The sequence below is a fragment of the Melozone crissalis genome, unplaced genomic scaffold (assembly GCF_028551555.1).
Source record: "Melozone crissalis strain CALT ecotype California unplaced genomic scaffold, PUWL_Pcris_2 ptg000045l_1, whole genome shotgun sequence".
Lineage (NCBI taxonomy): Eukaryota > Metazoa > Chordata > Aves > Passeriformes > Passerellidae > Melozone > Melozone crissalis.
In genome coordinates, this window is record NW_026535823.1 from 24,448,108 (window position 1) to 24,464,081 (window position 15,974).

Genomic DNA, 15,974 nt, shown 5'->3' on the forward strand with positions numbered 1-15,974 from the left:
CAGCAGTGGGAAGTGATGGACACGGCTGTATTCCCCATAGTTCCATCCATATGAAGTTGCTCTGCTGCCAGCAAGAAAATACTGTTGAACTTCTGTAATCCTTTCCACCACCCTGCTTCTGCAGGAGGCAGCACTGGTGGAAATAGGGATGAACCCACATCCATGGCCATCCATCCTTGCTGGAAGTGCAGTTCCTACATTCACCACTGTTTGAGCCTATCCTCAGCCAGTCCTGCAGGGTTCCTTACAGGATCTGTGTTTATTGGCAAGGAGAGGGGGCAGGAGGTGGCGTTTCCTTCCTCCTCCCGTCCCCAGTGCAGTCTGTGCACTGCTGGTGGCAGTCGTGCAGCACTGTCCCTTCTCCCTGGGGACCACGGTGACTATGCCACTCTCCTGCCACCACGGCTGAGGGTCTCCACCTCCTTCATGAAGCGCAGGCACAGCTCCTCCTGCCACGGCAGGGCCACGCACTGCACGGCCACGGGCATCCCCACGGCTCCTGACACAGCCTGCAGTGAGGGGCATGAACAGTCAGGGGCCATCCAGGGACCCCTTGCACCTCCAGCAGGTTTTGGGAGCTTGGTTTGGGCCTGTGGCTCATCCCACAGCCTGGGGAGGTTGGAGTTTGAGCCCTGTTAGTGTGCTGGGCAGAGGGAAGGCTCTTGCCTTTCTCTGATAGAAATGGTTGCCAAAATCTTGGGTAAAGTGTTGGAGACACTTTCCCCCACACACACCACAGCCAGCTCTGCCTTGGGCTGTCCTGTAGGCAGATCCCTTTTCCTTCAGCATCCTCGTTCCTGACCCATGCTCCACTGACGGCCTGGGCCTGGTTGAAGGCAATGTGGAACAGGAGGAAAGTGCAGTGCAGTGCTGTGGGCTGTGGCTGTTGCAAGGACCTGCTCCCAGAAGCTTTGCTGCATGACTTCTTGATGCTTCAGCCTGCCCAGCCTGTGGGAGATCCTTTAGTCCCCCCAAACTTAGTGACTTACCTGTTGGGGGCTTGGGAGAACAGCGTGTTCATGGTGGGTTTGGGGATAAGCAAGGGGTGTATATGAAGATACGAATTTTTTTGTGGCCATACTGATGGAGATACTTAGGAGCCCCTGATCCCATGGAAACTGTTACCTGAACACACATCAGCACTGTCTGCTCCACCATTTCCCATACCTGTTTCAGTGTCCGGTCCCAGGGGTCATCACAGCATCCTTTGTACAGCTTTAGCTCTTCCTCATCCGCCTCTGTCACGGTGCTGACAGGGACAATCCCCGCGGGGAAGTTCAAGACGTTGTACAGCATCGTGGAGGAGATGGCACCTGAGAGAAGCAGGAGAGGATGTCACAGCCTCCTGCCTTTAAACTTACACATTCCATATTCCCTGAAGTCCCTGAGAGCTGTGTCTGTCTCCACCTGCCCAGAGAGCTCTGTGTAGTTACTTTTCCTTCCTAATGCTTGGGTGGATAGTGAAACTGCATGGTAGTGGGTGCTTCCCTCCAGTCTCAGCCACTGTGTTTCTCTGCCCTCCTGGGAAGGGCCCAGACTCACTCACCGAGGAGTTTCCTGGGGTATCCCGTGGTGAAGGCAGGCCCCAGGACAGGGCACAGCACCACGTCCAGCTGGAGTTGCTGCCACTGGCTGAACTGGGAGCGGTACACCTGGGGAGGAGAGGGGCATGTCATGGAGCCATGGCCATGCCTGCAGCCTCTCAGCCTCTCCAGGCACAGCTGAGGAGGCAGCAGCAGGCAGAGGTGCTCAAGGGATGGGGCAGAGCAGCCTGTGTTTGCCCCCACTGCGTGTGGCCAGGAATTTGGAAGGTCCCACTCTGGCCATGCCCACTCCCAGGACAGCCTTCACTGAAGCTCTGTCTGGGCTGACTCAAAAGCCCATCCACCCCATTCCTATCATTCTTTGTGCCTTTCCCTCCATCCTGTCTCCTCCCCAGCAGCCTCTCCCCTGCACAATCCCTTTCCAAACTGATGACTCCCTCTGACCTGGTGCTTGCCACAAAGCCTCAACTTGCAGCATGATGCCAAAGAGGAAAGTCCTCAAAACAAACCTGTATTTGATGCTGGTGATCCCACATCTCCTGCACTGACCTGCAAGTGGAAATCATAGCAACATCTTTAAGCTGTAAGAGGAGAAGGAATTGCTTAAATAGTCCTCTGGGTTGATAAGCCCTGGTGATTTTAGCAATTGCTTGAAACAATACAGCTTTCACAATCTTCCTAAAGTTTCCTTTGGCATCTGGCCAACCAATTAAGCAGCAAATGTCTGGAAGTGCTGGAGAGAAGGCTTTCCTGATGGGCCTGGATTTAATACTCATCTCTTCCACAGGCTTCCTGTAATGACCTTATCCATTCAAGTGCCCCATTCCTGTCAGGATTTTGCTAGGGGCAGTGAAGCCATGGCCAACAATGAGGGACAGCCCCTGCAGGGAGAGATCACAGCTTTTGCTGTGAATCCAGTCCCCCCCAGCCAAGGACACCTGGAGGAGAAGGTATCACCCATTTCCACGGACATCCCTGGGGACAATTCCATCTTACCTCATTCCAGCCATGGAGCTCAGGTGGTCAGCCAGGCGGGGGAACTGGAAAGGCACAAGGTTCCTTAGGGACATGACATGGGGCTGCAGTAACCTGTGTCACCCCAGGAAGCCCCTGTTCCTGTCCTGAGGGACAGGCACTCACCAGTGGTTTAAGAAGCAGAGCCAGCAGCTTCTTCACCAGCCTTGGCATCTTGCAGGAATTCACCTGCGCTTTCAAGCCTGGATCCACAATATTTCCTGTGCTGAGAGATGACAGGAGGATGAGGTGATTTCAGAGAAGCTGTTTGCCCTTTCTCAGAGACCTGAGTGTTGCCTGTTTGGGGTGGGAGAGCTGGGCTCCCTGTGCCTGTGCCATGCTCATGGCATGGGGATGGAGGTGTTGGCAGCACTGCTGCCACAGGGCTCCTACTTACAACACATCCAAGAAGGCACGGCCTCCATCAGCAAAAAACGTCTTCATAAACAGCTCATTCATGACATAGGGGATCCGAGGGGGAGAGAAGGGCACCAGCTGCACCAAAACACAGGATTATGTGGCAGCCTGGGGATGTGAATAGCTTCCAAGACCCAAATGTGGATAATCCTGAGAGGCAGAGCAGCACCTCCCTGGGCTCCATGTGCCAAGAGAAGCCCTGGTTCAACCATTTTCCATCCAATAATCTCCCCATGAGATTATTCCTGCTGGTTGCCTATGGGATGCACTTCTCCCTTAGGCAGAGGGGTCTCTGTGGCTGGAGAACCATAATCCCATACCTCAGCCAGGTCATTTTCCCCACAGCTGTGCTTGGGAGCTGTGCCTGGTTTCTGAAGGGTGATTTCCTCAGCGAGGAGCGAGGCTGGGGACACCCTGGGGATCAGGGCAGGGGGTGGTGGTGCTCACCTGGTGCCCAGCTGCCTGCAGAGCACTCCTGGTTTCCTTCACTGCCCTCCTCATGCAGGGGGGCAGAGGGAAGTAGCCGTCGGTGTCGTAGTACCCGACCCGCAGGGGAGCGGAGCTGGAGTACACCTGGAGCAAGGAGACACCAGCTATCATTCCTGTTCTGTGGAAACCCAGGGCACCAGGAATATTTCTCTGTCTGCTCTGGGGTGCCCTGACCCTCAGGAGAGCACTGACTGACCCTCATCCTTGGAGAAAGTTTCCTAGACTTCAGGATAGACCGGAATCCACAAAAGTGTGAAATGGATTATAGAGAGCAGTGTAAGTGTATCACTTGGTGAGAAATTGAGGTTTTGGGATTTTTAGTATGTTGTGGATGGAAGCAAGATGGAGGGCACAGGGTATTGTCCTGGATTCCTTCTTCATGCTTCTTCTTCCTCCTTCTTCATGGGTTTGGGTGGCATTTTGTAATTGGGCAGAAAAGTCTACATTGTGGGCTTTTGGGATCAGTTATTGGGTTAAAAAGCAAAATAATCTGGGTGTCAGTTCTTAACTGGATAGTTTAGTCCTAAAAGATCTTGTAACAAGAGATTGTTGGCCATTTTGTGCCTTCTGATGAAAAGCTGCTGAACCCACAGTAGTGAGACTGTTTTACTGATAAGAAATGATAAACACCTGAGTATGAACATGAACTACTGTCTCAAGTGCCTTCAGTCCAGACCCAGAAAAACGCACAACTGAGACCCCCACACTATTCCTAATGGGATTGCTATGAAAATCCTTTAGACATCCACCATTGACCAGGTCTGGGACTAAGACTGGATGCAGTGGGAGGGTCTCCCCTACTCCTTGTATTTCCCTATTAAATTCTTAGATCTGAACTGTTGCCATTCTGGGACTAGGATTGGACTCAGCTGTGCCTAGGCTCTGTCAGGAGTTTAGAAAGCTAGGGGAGTCCTCTCTGAATCCTGTGACTCAATGGCAGGGTCTTCCCTGCCCTTTGCACCCTTGTCCTTTGCACTCCCAGTGTCCAGGCAAATCATTCCAAAGTGACACTAAGCTGATTTTCCTTTGTGTGCTCCATCTTCAGAATAAGTAACAGAGTGAACCCTGTCATTGAACTTTGTCACCCTTTATGCAAATTTGTATTAAAACCTGCTTTTTGCAGTGATTCTTTAGGTGACCTCAATCTCTCATTTGTGACATCCACCTTCCCCTGTTGGGGGAAGGTCTGCTCCCACACTGACACCCACTGCAGAAGGGGGCAAGAGCTCCAAATGCTAAGGAGTGACTAATATTCTGGTTTGCTATAGTTACCCTTTCCAAATGTTTACCCCTGCCTTTTTCTCCAGGCCCTCCTTCAGGAGGAGCACAGCCACTCCAGAAAAGGGGATTCAACCCCTGCTAAAAAGTGGGGAGGTATAAAAACCTCCTGAAGCTGGTCTGCTGCAGAGAGAAAGGGAACACTCTCAGTTAAGAGATTTGCTGCAGCAGTTTCTCATGCTGTCACATTATTTCCTAAAGATCTCCAGCCATTTGCTCCTCGTGTTGCCCTCTTCCCTGCTCTTTCCTGGATGCTCTCAATTCAATAAGCAGCATTCCAGCTGAGAAGACAGACAGGATAACTACTGATTTGCCTATTTTTTTTCAAATGAGAATTATGAATTCTGCCCTCTAAGAGAGCTGTTTTACTGGAAACCAGTCCTGTAAAGATAACTGGACCCTTGAAGGAACCAGGGCTTGCTGAGTGAGGCCTCACCTCCTCGTTGAAGGGGATGGGGGGCACACTGGGGTCCAGCTGGAACATCTCCTGGCAGAGCAGAGCCTTCATGCACAGGGCCAGGCTGTCCACGTCCCGTGCCATGGGCCCCAGGGCACAAGGGACTGCATGGGACAAGAGCAAACACCCACAGTGAGCAGATGGATGTGCCAACCCCAGCCCACCCCTCTGCACAGCCACATGAGGGAAGTTTCAGATGGACTCCAGACAGGACTTTGCTGTCTCAGGTTTTCTCCTGGCCTGCAGGAGAACATCAGGCTCTTCACAGGATATAGGGAAAAGGAATTCAAAATTCATGTACCTGCCACGATGCCATTGACAGGACCAGTCACTCCAGACAGGCTGTGAGAAAAGAAGAAGTACATTGTCATTATAATAACGGGGAAATATTCACAGTATGTTTGAAAAGCATGTGGGGTCTCCAGCTCAGGACCAGAAACAGAAGGAAATTATTTCAAAAATTTGAATTCAGTAGTGTTACTGCGATATTTTATGAAAAATCTCTTTGTTAAGATTTCTTCTCCTGGGAAGCTGAGAAGCTTCAGCTTCTCCCTGTTTTGCTGCTTTAGAATGTGATTTGGAGAATTATTTACCAAACATGTAAATTGTTTTTAATTAATAGCCAATCACAGCCAGCTGTGTCGGACTCTCTGAGTCTGTCACAAGTTTTTATTATTCATTCCTTTTTAGCTTTCTGATGTATCTTTTTTCTTTCTTTAGTATAGTTTTAGTATACCATTTTCTTATAATATTATATAATAAAATATAATAAAAATAATATAACATAATATATAATATATAATATATAATATATAATATATAATATATAATATATAATATATCAGCCTTCGGAGAACTTAGAGTCAAATTCTCATCTCTCACCTCATCCTGGGGACCCATCAACACCACAGAGTAGTTCAAACCAGGAAATTTTGGCCAAAATAAGCAAACCTAAACCCCAGCAGATCTTAGTTTTGGTTTAACCAAAACTGTTGCATTTTGGCATTTTTTAACCCCTTTAACTCCCTTTTACTTTAAACTCCAGGCTAGATTTACAATGAAAACCTGCCCATTTCCCACTAAACCTAACGGTGCCATCTCCTGGGAGAGGTTTGGAGCAAAGCAAGCCACACTTTAAGATCCACCCACCCTCCTCCCTCCAAGCACCCACCCAGTGCTTTCCCCTTCAGCCCAGCCTGACCATGAGCAGGTTGGGGGGCAGCCCCATTGAGATAGAGTAGAAATTCTGTGGGCCAGGGTGACCTGCTCTCACAGCAGTGTCTCTGTCTCTCTCTATCACCCTCTCTTCCTCCTTTATCTTTGTCTTTCACTGAAGCAGTTTCTCTGAGCTTAGGCTTTTTGCAGTCACACTAAATAGCCGTGTTTTCAAACTACAGACTTAACTCAAAGACGTACATTTCACCTAAACCAAAACGGATTTTTACTCTGGAGAATTTCTACTCTGTCTCATTTCTTCTCTTTTTTTTTAGAAAAAATAAATAAATTCCTTTATTTAATGCAAACTCTTATTTTAGATTTTATTTGCAGTTGGTGACTACTTGAGGATTACCTGAGTCTCTCGGCTGTGGGTTTGAGGCCGCAGATCCCGCAGAAGCTGGAGGGCAGGCGGATGCTGCCGCCCATGTCCGAGCCCATGCCCAGGATGGAGCCTCCCCCTGCAATCAGAGCTCCCTCCCCTCCTGAGGAGCCCCCGGGGCTCCTCTGAGGGTCCAGGGGGTTCAAGGTCTGCCCAAAGATGGGGTTGCTGCATTCGTAGCTGGGGAGAGCAAAGAAAGAAAGGAAAGAGGCTGTGAGGAGCAGCCAGTGCCTTGGGTTTGTTTGTGTTCCTCTGTGGAGAGCCTGTGGGGCACAGCCAACCCCATCCTTTCATCCTGAAGCTGGGCTGCTGCAGAGAGAAAGGGAACACCCTCAGTTAAGAGATTTGCTGCAGCAGTTTCTGATCCTGTCTCATCTTCCCCTAAAGATCTGCAGCCATTTGCTCCCAGTGTTGCTCCCTGTAAATCCCTCAGGACACAGCACATTCCCACGAGCCTCTGCTCTCCCTCCCAGGCACAAGTGCACTCCATTTCTCTTAACTCATGGTAGGCTTTCCCCCCACTTTATCTTTTATCTGACAGCTTTTTCACTTGAGATTGTTGCCAGATAATGGAAAAGGGACTCTCCAGGACACGTCTCAGGAGCCTGTCCAGGGCCCTACAGGCTGGGATTTTCCTTCAGAAGCACAACCAGATTTTTGATGATGCACGTCACCTGAAGAGGGATTGTGGCACGTTGGTCATTGCAAATGGGATGGCCCCTTGTTTCTTCAGGACCTTGACCAGGACACTGTCCTCCTCCATCACAGTGTCCAGGCACTGCATGAGCCCACAGGTTGCCAGGTGCCCCTGCAGAGAGGAGAAAGGACAAGAACACAGTCAGTGCACTTCCCTTGCTCTTTTGGAAGGATGCTCTGGCGTTCCTTCAGGGGTTGTGTTTTGTACCAACCCGCTCCTGTCACAGACATCTTTTATGAAAAATCCTTTCCTTAGGATTTTTCCTCCTGAGATGCTGAGAGGCCTCAGGAACAAAATGTAAACATTGATTATCTGCTGCCGTGGAATGCAACAGGTACATGTGTGATTGGTCTCATGTGGTTGTTTCTAATTAATGGCCAGTCACAGTCAGCTGGCTCAGACTCTCTGTCTGGGACACAAGCCCTTGTTATTCATTCTTTCCAATTCTATTCCTAGCTAGCCTTCTGATGAAATCCTTTCTTCTATTATTTTAGTATAGTTTTAATATAATATATATCATAAAATAATCAATCAAGCCTTCTGAAACATAGAGTCAGATCCTCGTCTCTTCCCTCATCCAAAAACCCCTGTGAACATGGTCACACACTCCCTTGAGAGCCCTTGCTCGAAGGACTCCCTCTCCTTCCATCCTTGGCAGAGGGCTGTCAAGCACTCACTGGGTTAGAGCTTCTCCTGAAGCTCTCCTTGCTCTTTTCCTCACTCCTTTCCTCCCCTGACCCAAATGCAGCTCCATACTCCACAGGTGCACCAGCTCAGGATCAAACCCAGCATCCTGCTGTCCAAGTGAATCCACCAGTGGATGTTCAGGGAAGGAATAACCTCAGGTAACCAAAATGTGTGAGCCTTTTTTAGTTAGCCTTTGGTATTTGGGGCTCAACTTTAGTGCAGCCTGTACTGTGTCATGTATCAGAGGAGAAATCATTTGTGCCTATAACTATTCATCCCTGGTTTTTCTCTGCTGATGGAGGTTTGTGCTGCTTTTGGCTGGGCTAGAGTTTATTTTCTTCACAGTAGCAACTACAGGGCTGTGTTTTGGATTTTGTGCTGTAAACAGTATTGATAACACATGGATGCTGTTGTCATTACTGAGCAGGGCTTGCACAGAGCTCGTACTGCCTCACCAGTGAGCAGGCTGGGGCTGAGGGACAGGGAGGGGACAGCCAGGACAGCTGACCCCGAGTGACCAGAGGGACATTCCATGCCATATGGAGTCATGCTCAGCATAGAAAGCTCAGCATGTAAAGCTGGGGGAAGAAGAAGAAAGAGGAGATGTTTGGGTGATGTTTGTGGTGATGGTAACTGGGAAACTTGGGGTTTCCCATTTATCATCACACATGATGGAGCCCTGCTCTCCTGGGGGTGGCTGAACACCTGCCTGCTCAAGGGATGTGGTGAATTAATTCCTTGTTTTGCTTTCCTTGTGTGCAGAGTGTACCTAATAAACTGTCTTTATCTCAACCCACAAGTTTTCTCACTTTAACCCTTTCTGTTCTCTCTCCCACATCCCACTGTGGGGGGAGTGAGTGAGTGAGTGCCCACTGCAGCTGCCTCAGACACAGCCAGGTTTCCTGTGGTGCAAACAGAGAAGGATTGGGTCCCTTCCCCATTGTCCATCTCCCACCACTTCCCCACCCACGCTGGGACATCCAGAAGCACAAAGGGAAGCACCTTGTGGCCGATGTGGTCCTTGATGCTGACGGGGATGCCGTAGAGCAGCCCCTTCTCCGTGCGCCGCTCGATTTCCCGGAGCTGCTCCTCACACTCTGGGATAAAGTGTCGCAAGCAGTTTGTCTGCTGGGTCACTTCCAGGGCCTTTGTTGGGAACAGGTGATGGATAAGAACAGCATCGTTACACAGCTGCATTCAGCAGCTACCCTGATTTACAAAATACAGCCTGAGTGACCCCCTCCCCAGAGCATCCCAGCTCAAGCCAGCTCAGAGGATCTGACCCAGGAGACAGAGCATGTTTTTCTCTCAATATCTCCTGTATTAAAGGCTGGTCATAATCCAGCTCCAACGAGCCTTTTCAGCCACCAGCACACACAGTGTGGCATGGAGAATGTCAAAGATTTGCTTTGTCCATCTCACTGTGGATGGACACTCACCTTCTCCAAGTAGGTGTAGAGGACGGTCCTGGGGGACAGAGACCCTTCCTGGAGTCTTCCAGAGAGTTCCAGCAGGGGCAGGGACAGAATGGCATCTCTCTGGGCACTGGGGACCTGCAGAGGGAAGGTGAGGGGGATCCAGGGCAGCAAGTCCAGTTATGTGGCAGTGTGGAAAATGGATGGTGTTTGCTGCTACCTCCAAAAGAATCTTCTGAGAGAGCTGCTCGGGCAGGCACAGTCACTCAACCCACACTCACACCACAGCTAGGTCAGCAAAGAAGGACAGAAGGGGTCTCTGTAAGAGTTCCAGCAGGGTTTATTATAGAGCCATGCTGAAGGAGTCCAGGGACAGAAGATGAGAAACCAGTGCAATGTCCTGGGGTAAGTGTGGGGTCAGGACAATGGGCACAGGGGCAGTACCAGGGCAGGGCAAGGGGCAATGACCTGCAGGGAAAGGGCAGATTAACACAGTGCTGCAGAAGCCCCTTTTGCTCACCCCAAGCACTGAGGCATGCTCTAAACATGTGACAAATTCTTCCAGCACATTAGTCTAGAAGTTCCCTTAAAAGGCTCAAAGGCCTCCCCGCAGTTACCCTTTGGCTCAGGAAATAAAGGCTGCTAAGTTTTGTCAGCATTATCACCAAAGCTTGCTGAAAGACAGATCCTGCATGTGAAGGCTCTGACCTTGAGCTGCCATGTGTTTTATCCTGAGTTTGAATATCACAAACAGGATGCAAACACAGGAACCCAGGTGCTGAAGGGCCTTGTCCATGCACTGCAGCAGAGGACAAGGCAGTGCCTTCCTCCTGGCACAGTGGGACTTAACCACTGACCAACACATAACCTCAGCTGAGCAAACACTGCCTGGGGCACAAGGTGCCAAAGTCCTTGCACACAAATCTCAGGCTGTCCTTTCATCCCTCAAAACAGACACGGGCAGTGCAGGACAGTCTGGGCTGTGAGCAAACATTGAACAGCTCAAGCCCATCAAACTGCAGGGAAGTCAGCAGGGACTCACAGGTGGTCTACTCAGGTAAAGAAGACTGGCAGTTCTCAGTGCCACAGGTTTTTACAGGTTTTATATCATATATTTATATTTATATAGATCTATATTTAAGAAAAAAGGTTGTAGATATATGTATCACTTGTAGCTGGTGTGCTTTATTTCCAGGTGTGTTATTACCCGTATAAACATGAGCTGGTTCACCCAGTGTGTATTCAGAAGTGAATGGAGCAGAAAGGAAAGGGGGTTAGAAGTGATGTTGCAGTAGAATTCAGGGCTGTGCTGGGTGGATGCCTGGCTCAATCAGCCCCGTGTCATGTCCTGGTTTCTCCCAGGGGGCACTGAAAACCCTGTGTTTCATCAGTGTGAGGTTAGAGCAGGCACCTTCTGGGCAGCCTGATGGGAGGTGCCACTGGCTGAGCATGCTGCTTTTGGAGACACCCCTAGAGCTGTCCAGAAGACAGGTTTTAGAGCCAAAGGTAGAGGGGTGTGAACAGATGTGCAAACTTAGAGTTAAGCAGAGAAAAAGCTCTCTTGCTTCTACCCATTATTGGCAAGAGACATTCCCAGGTCATTAAAGAATCGGGGTTTGGATCAATGAAGATCCAGTGCATCATCACCTGTGTTGTTCAAAAACAACTTCTCAGTGAGTAATTCACATTCCCCAAGCTGCAGACTCCCACCACACCTCATCCAGCTCGAGGAGGGCAGTGACCTCCCTTTCTCCCAAGGCAGCCTTTCCTCTTGCTGGGGGCTGCTGGCACATCTGCTCCTGGTAAAGCTATGGGGCCATGAGCTGGAGGAGGATCTGAAGGACAGCACCAGCAGACACCCCAGTGGGACTCAGACCCCAAGGAGGATGGCTTACCTGCTCCCTGAACTGCTGCACAGCCTTTGCCATCTTCTTCATGCCCTCCTCCCGGGTCCTCCGAGCCTCCTCCATTTTCCTCTGGATCCTCTTTCTGCCCAGCCATTTCCAGAGCCCCAGGGCTGCCACGGAGCCCCCGAGCAGGGCGAGGGCAGTGCCGGTGTCCCCCTTCCCCTCGGGCAGGAGCTGCCTCAGCTGCTGCTGCTGGAGCATCACGTGCACCTCTGGGCTCTGAGGAAGGACACGGTGAGAAGGAAAAGCAAGGCAGGTGCAGGAGAGCTTCCCTGGCTGCCCAGGCCCATCCCTCCCCCCTGTTATGAGTCAGCAAACAGTCCAGAGAGCTCAGGCTAAAGCTGAGCCCTGCAAAGCTGCTGTAGGTGGACTGTGCAGTGAGAATGATTAACCATGACATGGGGAAGGTAAAGTTTGGCCAATGAACCTTGTCTTCTTTGGGGTGTTGGGTTTATAGGGGCTTTCTGGGCTGTGGGAAGTTCTCTAGGATCAACCGAACAAATGCAGCAAGGAAATTGCTGCTCTCCTATTTCCTGTGTAGCCTGAGAGAGCACAATGGGAGAAGAGGAAAAAACAGCTTGAAATAACAAGGTTTCCCTGCACAGGACTGGGGAGTGGTGTGCTGAGGGAGTGCATGGCTATGGGGTACCCTGGGCTCACCGAGTCCCTCCTGCTGCCGCCATGGTGACCACAGGATGTTTTGGCACTGCTGTGGTGTCCTCATGCAGCAGGAGGAGAGGCTGTTCCAGCCTGTGACAAAGCACGTTGTATTGAGTGGAAAATCCCACAGGCTTGCAGGGCAGGAGCAAACCGACGCTGGAAAGGCTGGTTGTTGGAGAAGATGAAACAGGAAAGCCTTATAAATATGATTGTCTGGCAAAAGATTTTGAGAATATAGAAGCTATAAGTGAGATTGAAATGAAAGCAAGCTTTGAGATTTTTTAGTTACTGAACAATGGGAAAACAGTGGTGTGGCTGGACTGAAGATAATCTCTTTTTGATGAAACAAGATCTTCTGCTTGCAGGCAAGTCTAAGGGTCTGAGCAGATCCTGCCAGCTCGGCAGAAAGGGTCTAAAGAGTAGGTCCCTTCTGTAAAATGTAACAGAGTATGATAATGTAGTGATTCTTATAGGCTGTATGTAAATGCTATAGGATTTGTATATTGTACTAGATTGGTTAGTGGGAATCAGAATATTCAACACAGAAGAAGATTTATTGTATTGTAACAGGAACTTTGCTCTCTTACTCTCTTACCCTTTTATGCTCTTAACCCTTTTACTCTCTTGTGCTTTTTCTCTCTTGCCCTTTTATTCTCTCACCCTCTCATCCTCTCTACCTCTCTCTTCTCTCGGGCCTGCTCTGAGCTGTGGCTGCAGCTCCCAGCAGGGCCTTGCACCCAGGCCCTTTGCAATAAACCCCAAATCCCAGCAGGGCCCTGCGCCCAGGCCCTTTGCAATAAACCCCAAATCCCAGCAGGGCCCTGCACCCAGGCCCTCTGCAATAAACCCCAAATCCCAGCAGGGCCCTGCACCCAGGCCCTTTGCAATAAACCCCAAATCCCAGCAGGGCCCTGTGCCCAGGCCCTTTGCAATAAACCCCAAGTTCCAGACTGGCTGCAGAGATCTCTTGTCTCCGTCTGTCCCGATCGTGCTACCCCTCAATGCCCCTACAGCTGGTGTGTGAGGTCCTTCCAGCACAGATGGCTCCCACTACAAGCACCAAGAACAACACACTGAGCTGAAGGCCACAGCCCAGCCAACATCAGTCATGGACTGTCTGCAGTCTCCTCTGTTGCTTTTGGATGGTGGATCCTCCCTATGGGCCCCCTCCTTGGAAAAGTGTTTGGGCAGCTATGGATTGTGCATTACACAGCTCTGCAAGCTTCCAGCAGAGTGTGGAACTGGATATGGAATGGAGGCTGAAGAGCCTCTCCCTTCAGGGCTAAGTGGTCCTCTAGTGCTGAGTTTTCCATTGTCACGTCCCTTCTCAGCAGTTGTAAGAGCTGACTGCTGCTTTCTGTCACAATTTGTGTCAGCTGGGAATGTTCTTATCTCAGTTCTTAACTAGAGAATTTTATGGACTGTGAACAAATCTGGCTTTGGTGTCCTCAAGGAAACATTCTGGATCTGGCAGCAATGTGGTAACAAATTGAGCTGGCCTTTTCCTGTGTCCATTCCAGTGGCACCTTTCCTTGGGGAGCCCCCTCAGCTCTGGCACTGCTGGTGTGACAGAGCTGCAGCTTGAGAGGATGCCCACAGCTCATCCTGCTCCTGTTCCATGATCCTGGCTGCAGCAGGAGCTTCCAGAAGGTGCAGAGTGAGGGATGTGAGCAGAGCCAGCCTGCAGCCGTGCCCAGCCCTCTCCCAGTCCTCATCCAGCCTCCAGGAATCCATGCAAGCCCTTCCTGAGAGGTGGGTTCTTTGCCTGTGTGACAGCACCACAAGCTCTGTGATGGGCTGAGCAGATGTGGAAGGGTTTTCTGCCTGTGCTGGGAAGTGTCAGGGCATCAGCCTCCCACATCCTTCCACATCCTCCCACATCCTCCTGGGCTCTGGGATCTGTGCCCCGACCCTGCCCTTTAGACACTTGGTAAATGTTTAACCCAGACAGGCACAGCTGTGCCTGGACTGACCTGGCATTTCAAAGGGCACATTTTTCAGCAGGCACAGCTGCATTTCCAGATGGCTGGATGCTGCTGGGGAAAACCCTTCTCCTATCAATGTGGCAGCTTCTCCACATCCTTCCTGAATCCAGGGTATGGCTCCTCCTGCCACACAAAGCCACAAATCCCGGGGAACCTAAAGGAGGGAAGTAGAGGGATGTCCCAAGTCAAATCTCTACAGCAGAGGAGACAGACCAGCCTGACTCACAGGTCAATATTCACTTCTCCACATTGATTTTGTCACCTGAACTGGTCCAAGACCAAGGTCAAACCCATTGGTGGAGTTCAGATGGAAGCCATGACCCTTTTCACCGGGAGAGTCAGCCTGTAACAGCTGGTCTGGGATTTCATTGTGGCATCCACAGCATGCCCTTCACTTTGAGCATCCCAGAAAAAGGCACTTAAACCAAGTCAGAGAGTCCCCTCCTGTCCCCAGCAAGACCTGCACCATCTTTGCTTGCAAGAGCAAAACTGCACTGATTCACTCTCAGCAGGTTTGGCAGGCTGGGTCTCTTCTGAAATTCCTATAACTGAACTGCTTTTCCCCTAAATTGGTAAGAAACATTTTTGTCAGCTCTGACCCCATTCTGATTGAAATGACAAAGAATAAATCCTGACAGCTGTTTCTTGGTGCATGTACTTGTAACCAAACACTCTGATGCTCCTTTTAAAACTATTTACAAGATGAGGCATGTTAACTATGCTGCTCTAAAAGAATTTAAAAGACATTTTACAAAATGCTGAAATCATAGTGAAATGGGCTGGACCCCTCTGGGGAACTTGTTCAAATTGGCTCAGAGGGGTGAATAAATGTTTTCTGGGAGCTCTCCAGTTTCTGACTCATTTCAGCCTGGAATATCCATTGGAAGCATAACACTTTCCTCAGATCCAGTCCAACTCCACCAACACTCACAGAACATAAGAGCTGCTGAGAAACCTTCCCCTTCCTAAGCTGCAACTTTCCAAACACCAAGGACATCAGTTGAGAGATGAGGCTCTGTCCCTAAAAACCCTTTTTCACATTGCCCAGCCAGGACTCTGTTGGCTTTTCCTGAATAAACTGTGATAGGACAGGAAGAGAGAAGTCCCACAGCTACCCTCAGACCTCTGGCAGCAGGGGCTGCTTTCTCTCCTGACCATCCCGACATTTTTCTCACTTTGTGGGTACTGCATTATTTTCCTTCAGATTTTCCACAGCCATGCTGTATGAATCCTACTTAGAACTTGTCCAGCAAGGCAAAGGCATGATCAGAAAGGGTGCTGCAGAGAGCTGTTTGCTCTTCACCACAAGTCCAGGAGCATTCCTATTTTGTTCATCGTGTCTGGCACAGCTCTGTCCCCACGGGGTGGCAGCTGTGGCTCCAGTGCCTGATGGTGAGGGGCTGGGATGTTCCCAGATGCTCCATGACTGGGCACAGATCTTACAGCAGGAACCTGGCTGTCACTGGTCTCCCATGGGCAAGCAGGGAATGTAGGAAGCTGCAGAACAGAGACAGGAAAGACAACAAAACAAAGAGTGAGCAGGGTGAGACCCTGCTTGGAGGGGTGGGGATTTGTGCAGCAAACAGCTGCTTCAGAGTGAAAGATTTACCAACCCTAATTCTTGCAATTTTTTTTTTGTGTGTTTCAAGGGTGAGCCTTGTTATGTTCAGGTGTTTTGTTTCACCTGCTTTTTGAACATTTGATTTAAGCTACTCCAACTACCACCTTCCTTGAAAATTCTTTGAAGTGAATACCTGAGATCCTGGGAATGTTTGTGTCCCTAATTTTCTCTGCCACTGCCTGTTACATACATAGAGAGCTCTGTGT

At 50.0% G+C, this 15,974-nt stretch overlaps 1 protein-coding gene across 1 annotated transcript; it reads right to left on the reverse strand.

Annotated features, from left to right (window-relative positions):
* Nucleotides 1-380: 380 nt before the first annotated feature.
* LOC128942858 (vitamin D3 hydroxylase-associated protein-like) lies at nt 381-14,178 on the reverse strand. The gene is made up of 16 exons (XM_054285502.1): nt 14,136-14,178; nt 11,491-11,801; nt 9,620-9,733; nt 9,183-9,326; nt 7,471-7,604; nt 6,770-6,976; nt 5,501-5,541; nt 5,179-5,303; nt 3,423-3,548; nt 2,956-3,053; nt 2,685-2,784; nt 2,541-2,584; nt 2,054-2,093; nt 1,547-1,652; nt 1,168-1,313; nt 381-509 (listed from the first exon to the last, which is right to left on the reverse strand). The coding sequence occupies exons 1-16, from the start codon at nt 14,176-14,178 to the stop codon at nt 381-383; spliced, it is 1,908 nt and encodes a 635-aa protein (XP_054141477.1).
* Nucleotides 14,179-15,974: the final 1,796 nt, after the last annotated feature.

Excerpts from the sequence above, each read along its gene's own strand:
- LOC128942858 (XM_054285502.1), bottom strand. The coding sequence starts at position 14,178 with ATGCAGCTGTGCCTGCTGAAAAATGTGCCCTTTGAAATGCCAG. Across the intron at positions 5,542-6,769 it reads CCCACAGCCGAGAGACTCAG|CCTGTCTGGAGTGACTGGTC; the intron begins GTAATCCTCAAG and ends CTTTTCTCACAG. Across the intron at positions 5,304-5,500 it reads TGTCAATGGCATCGTGGCAG|TCCCTTGTGCCCTGGGGCCC; the intron begins GTACATGAATTT and ends TGTCCCATGCAG.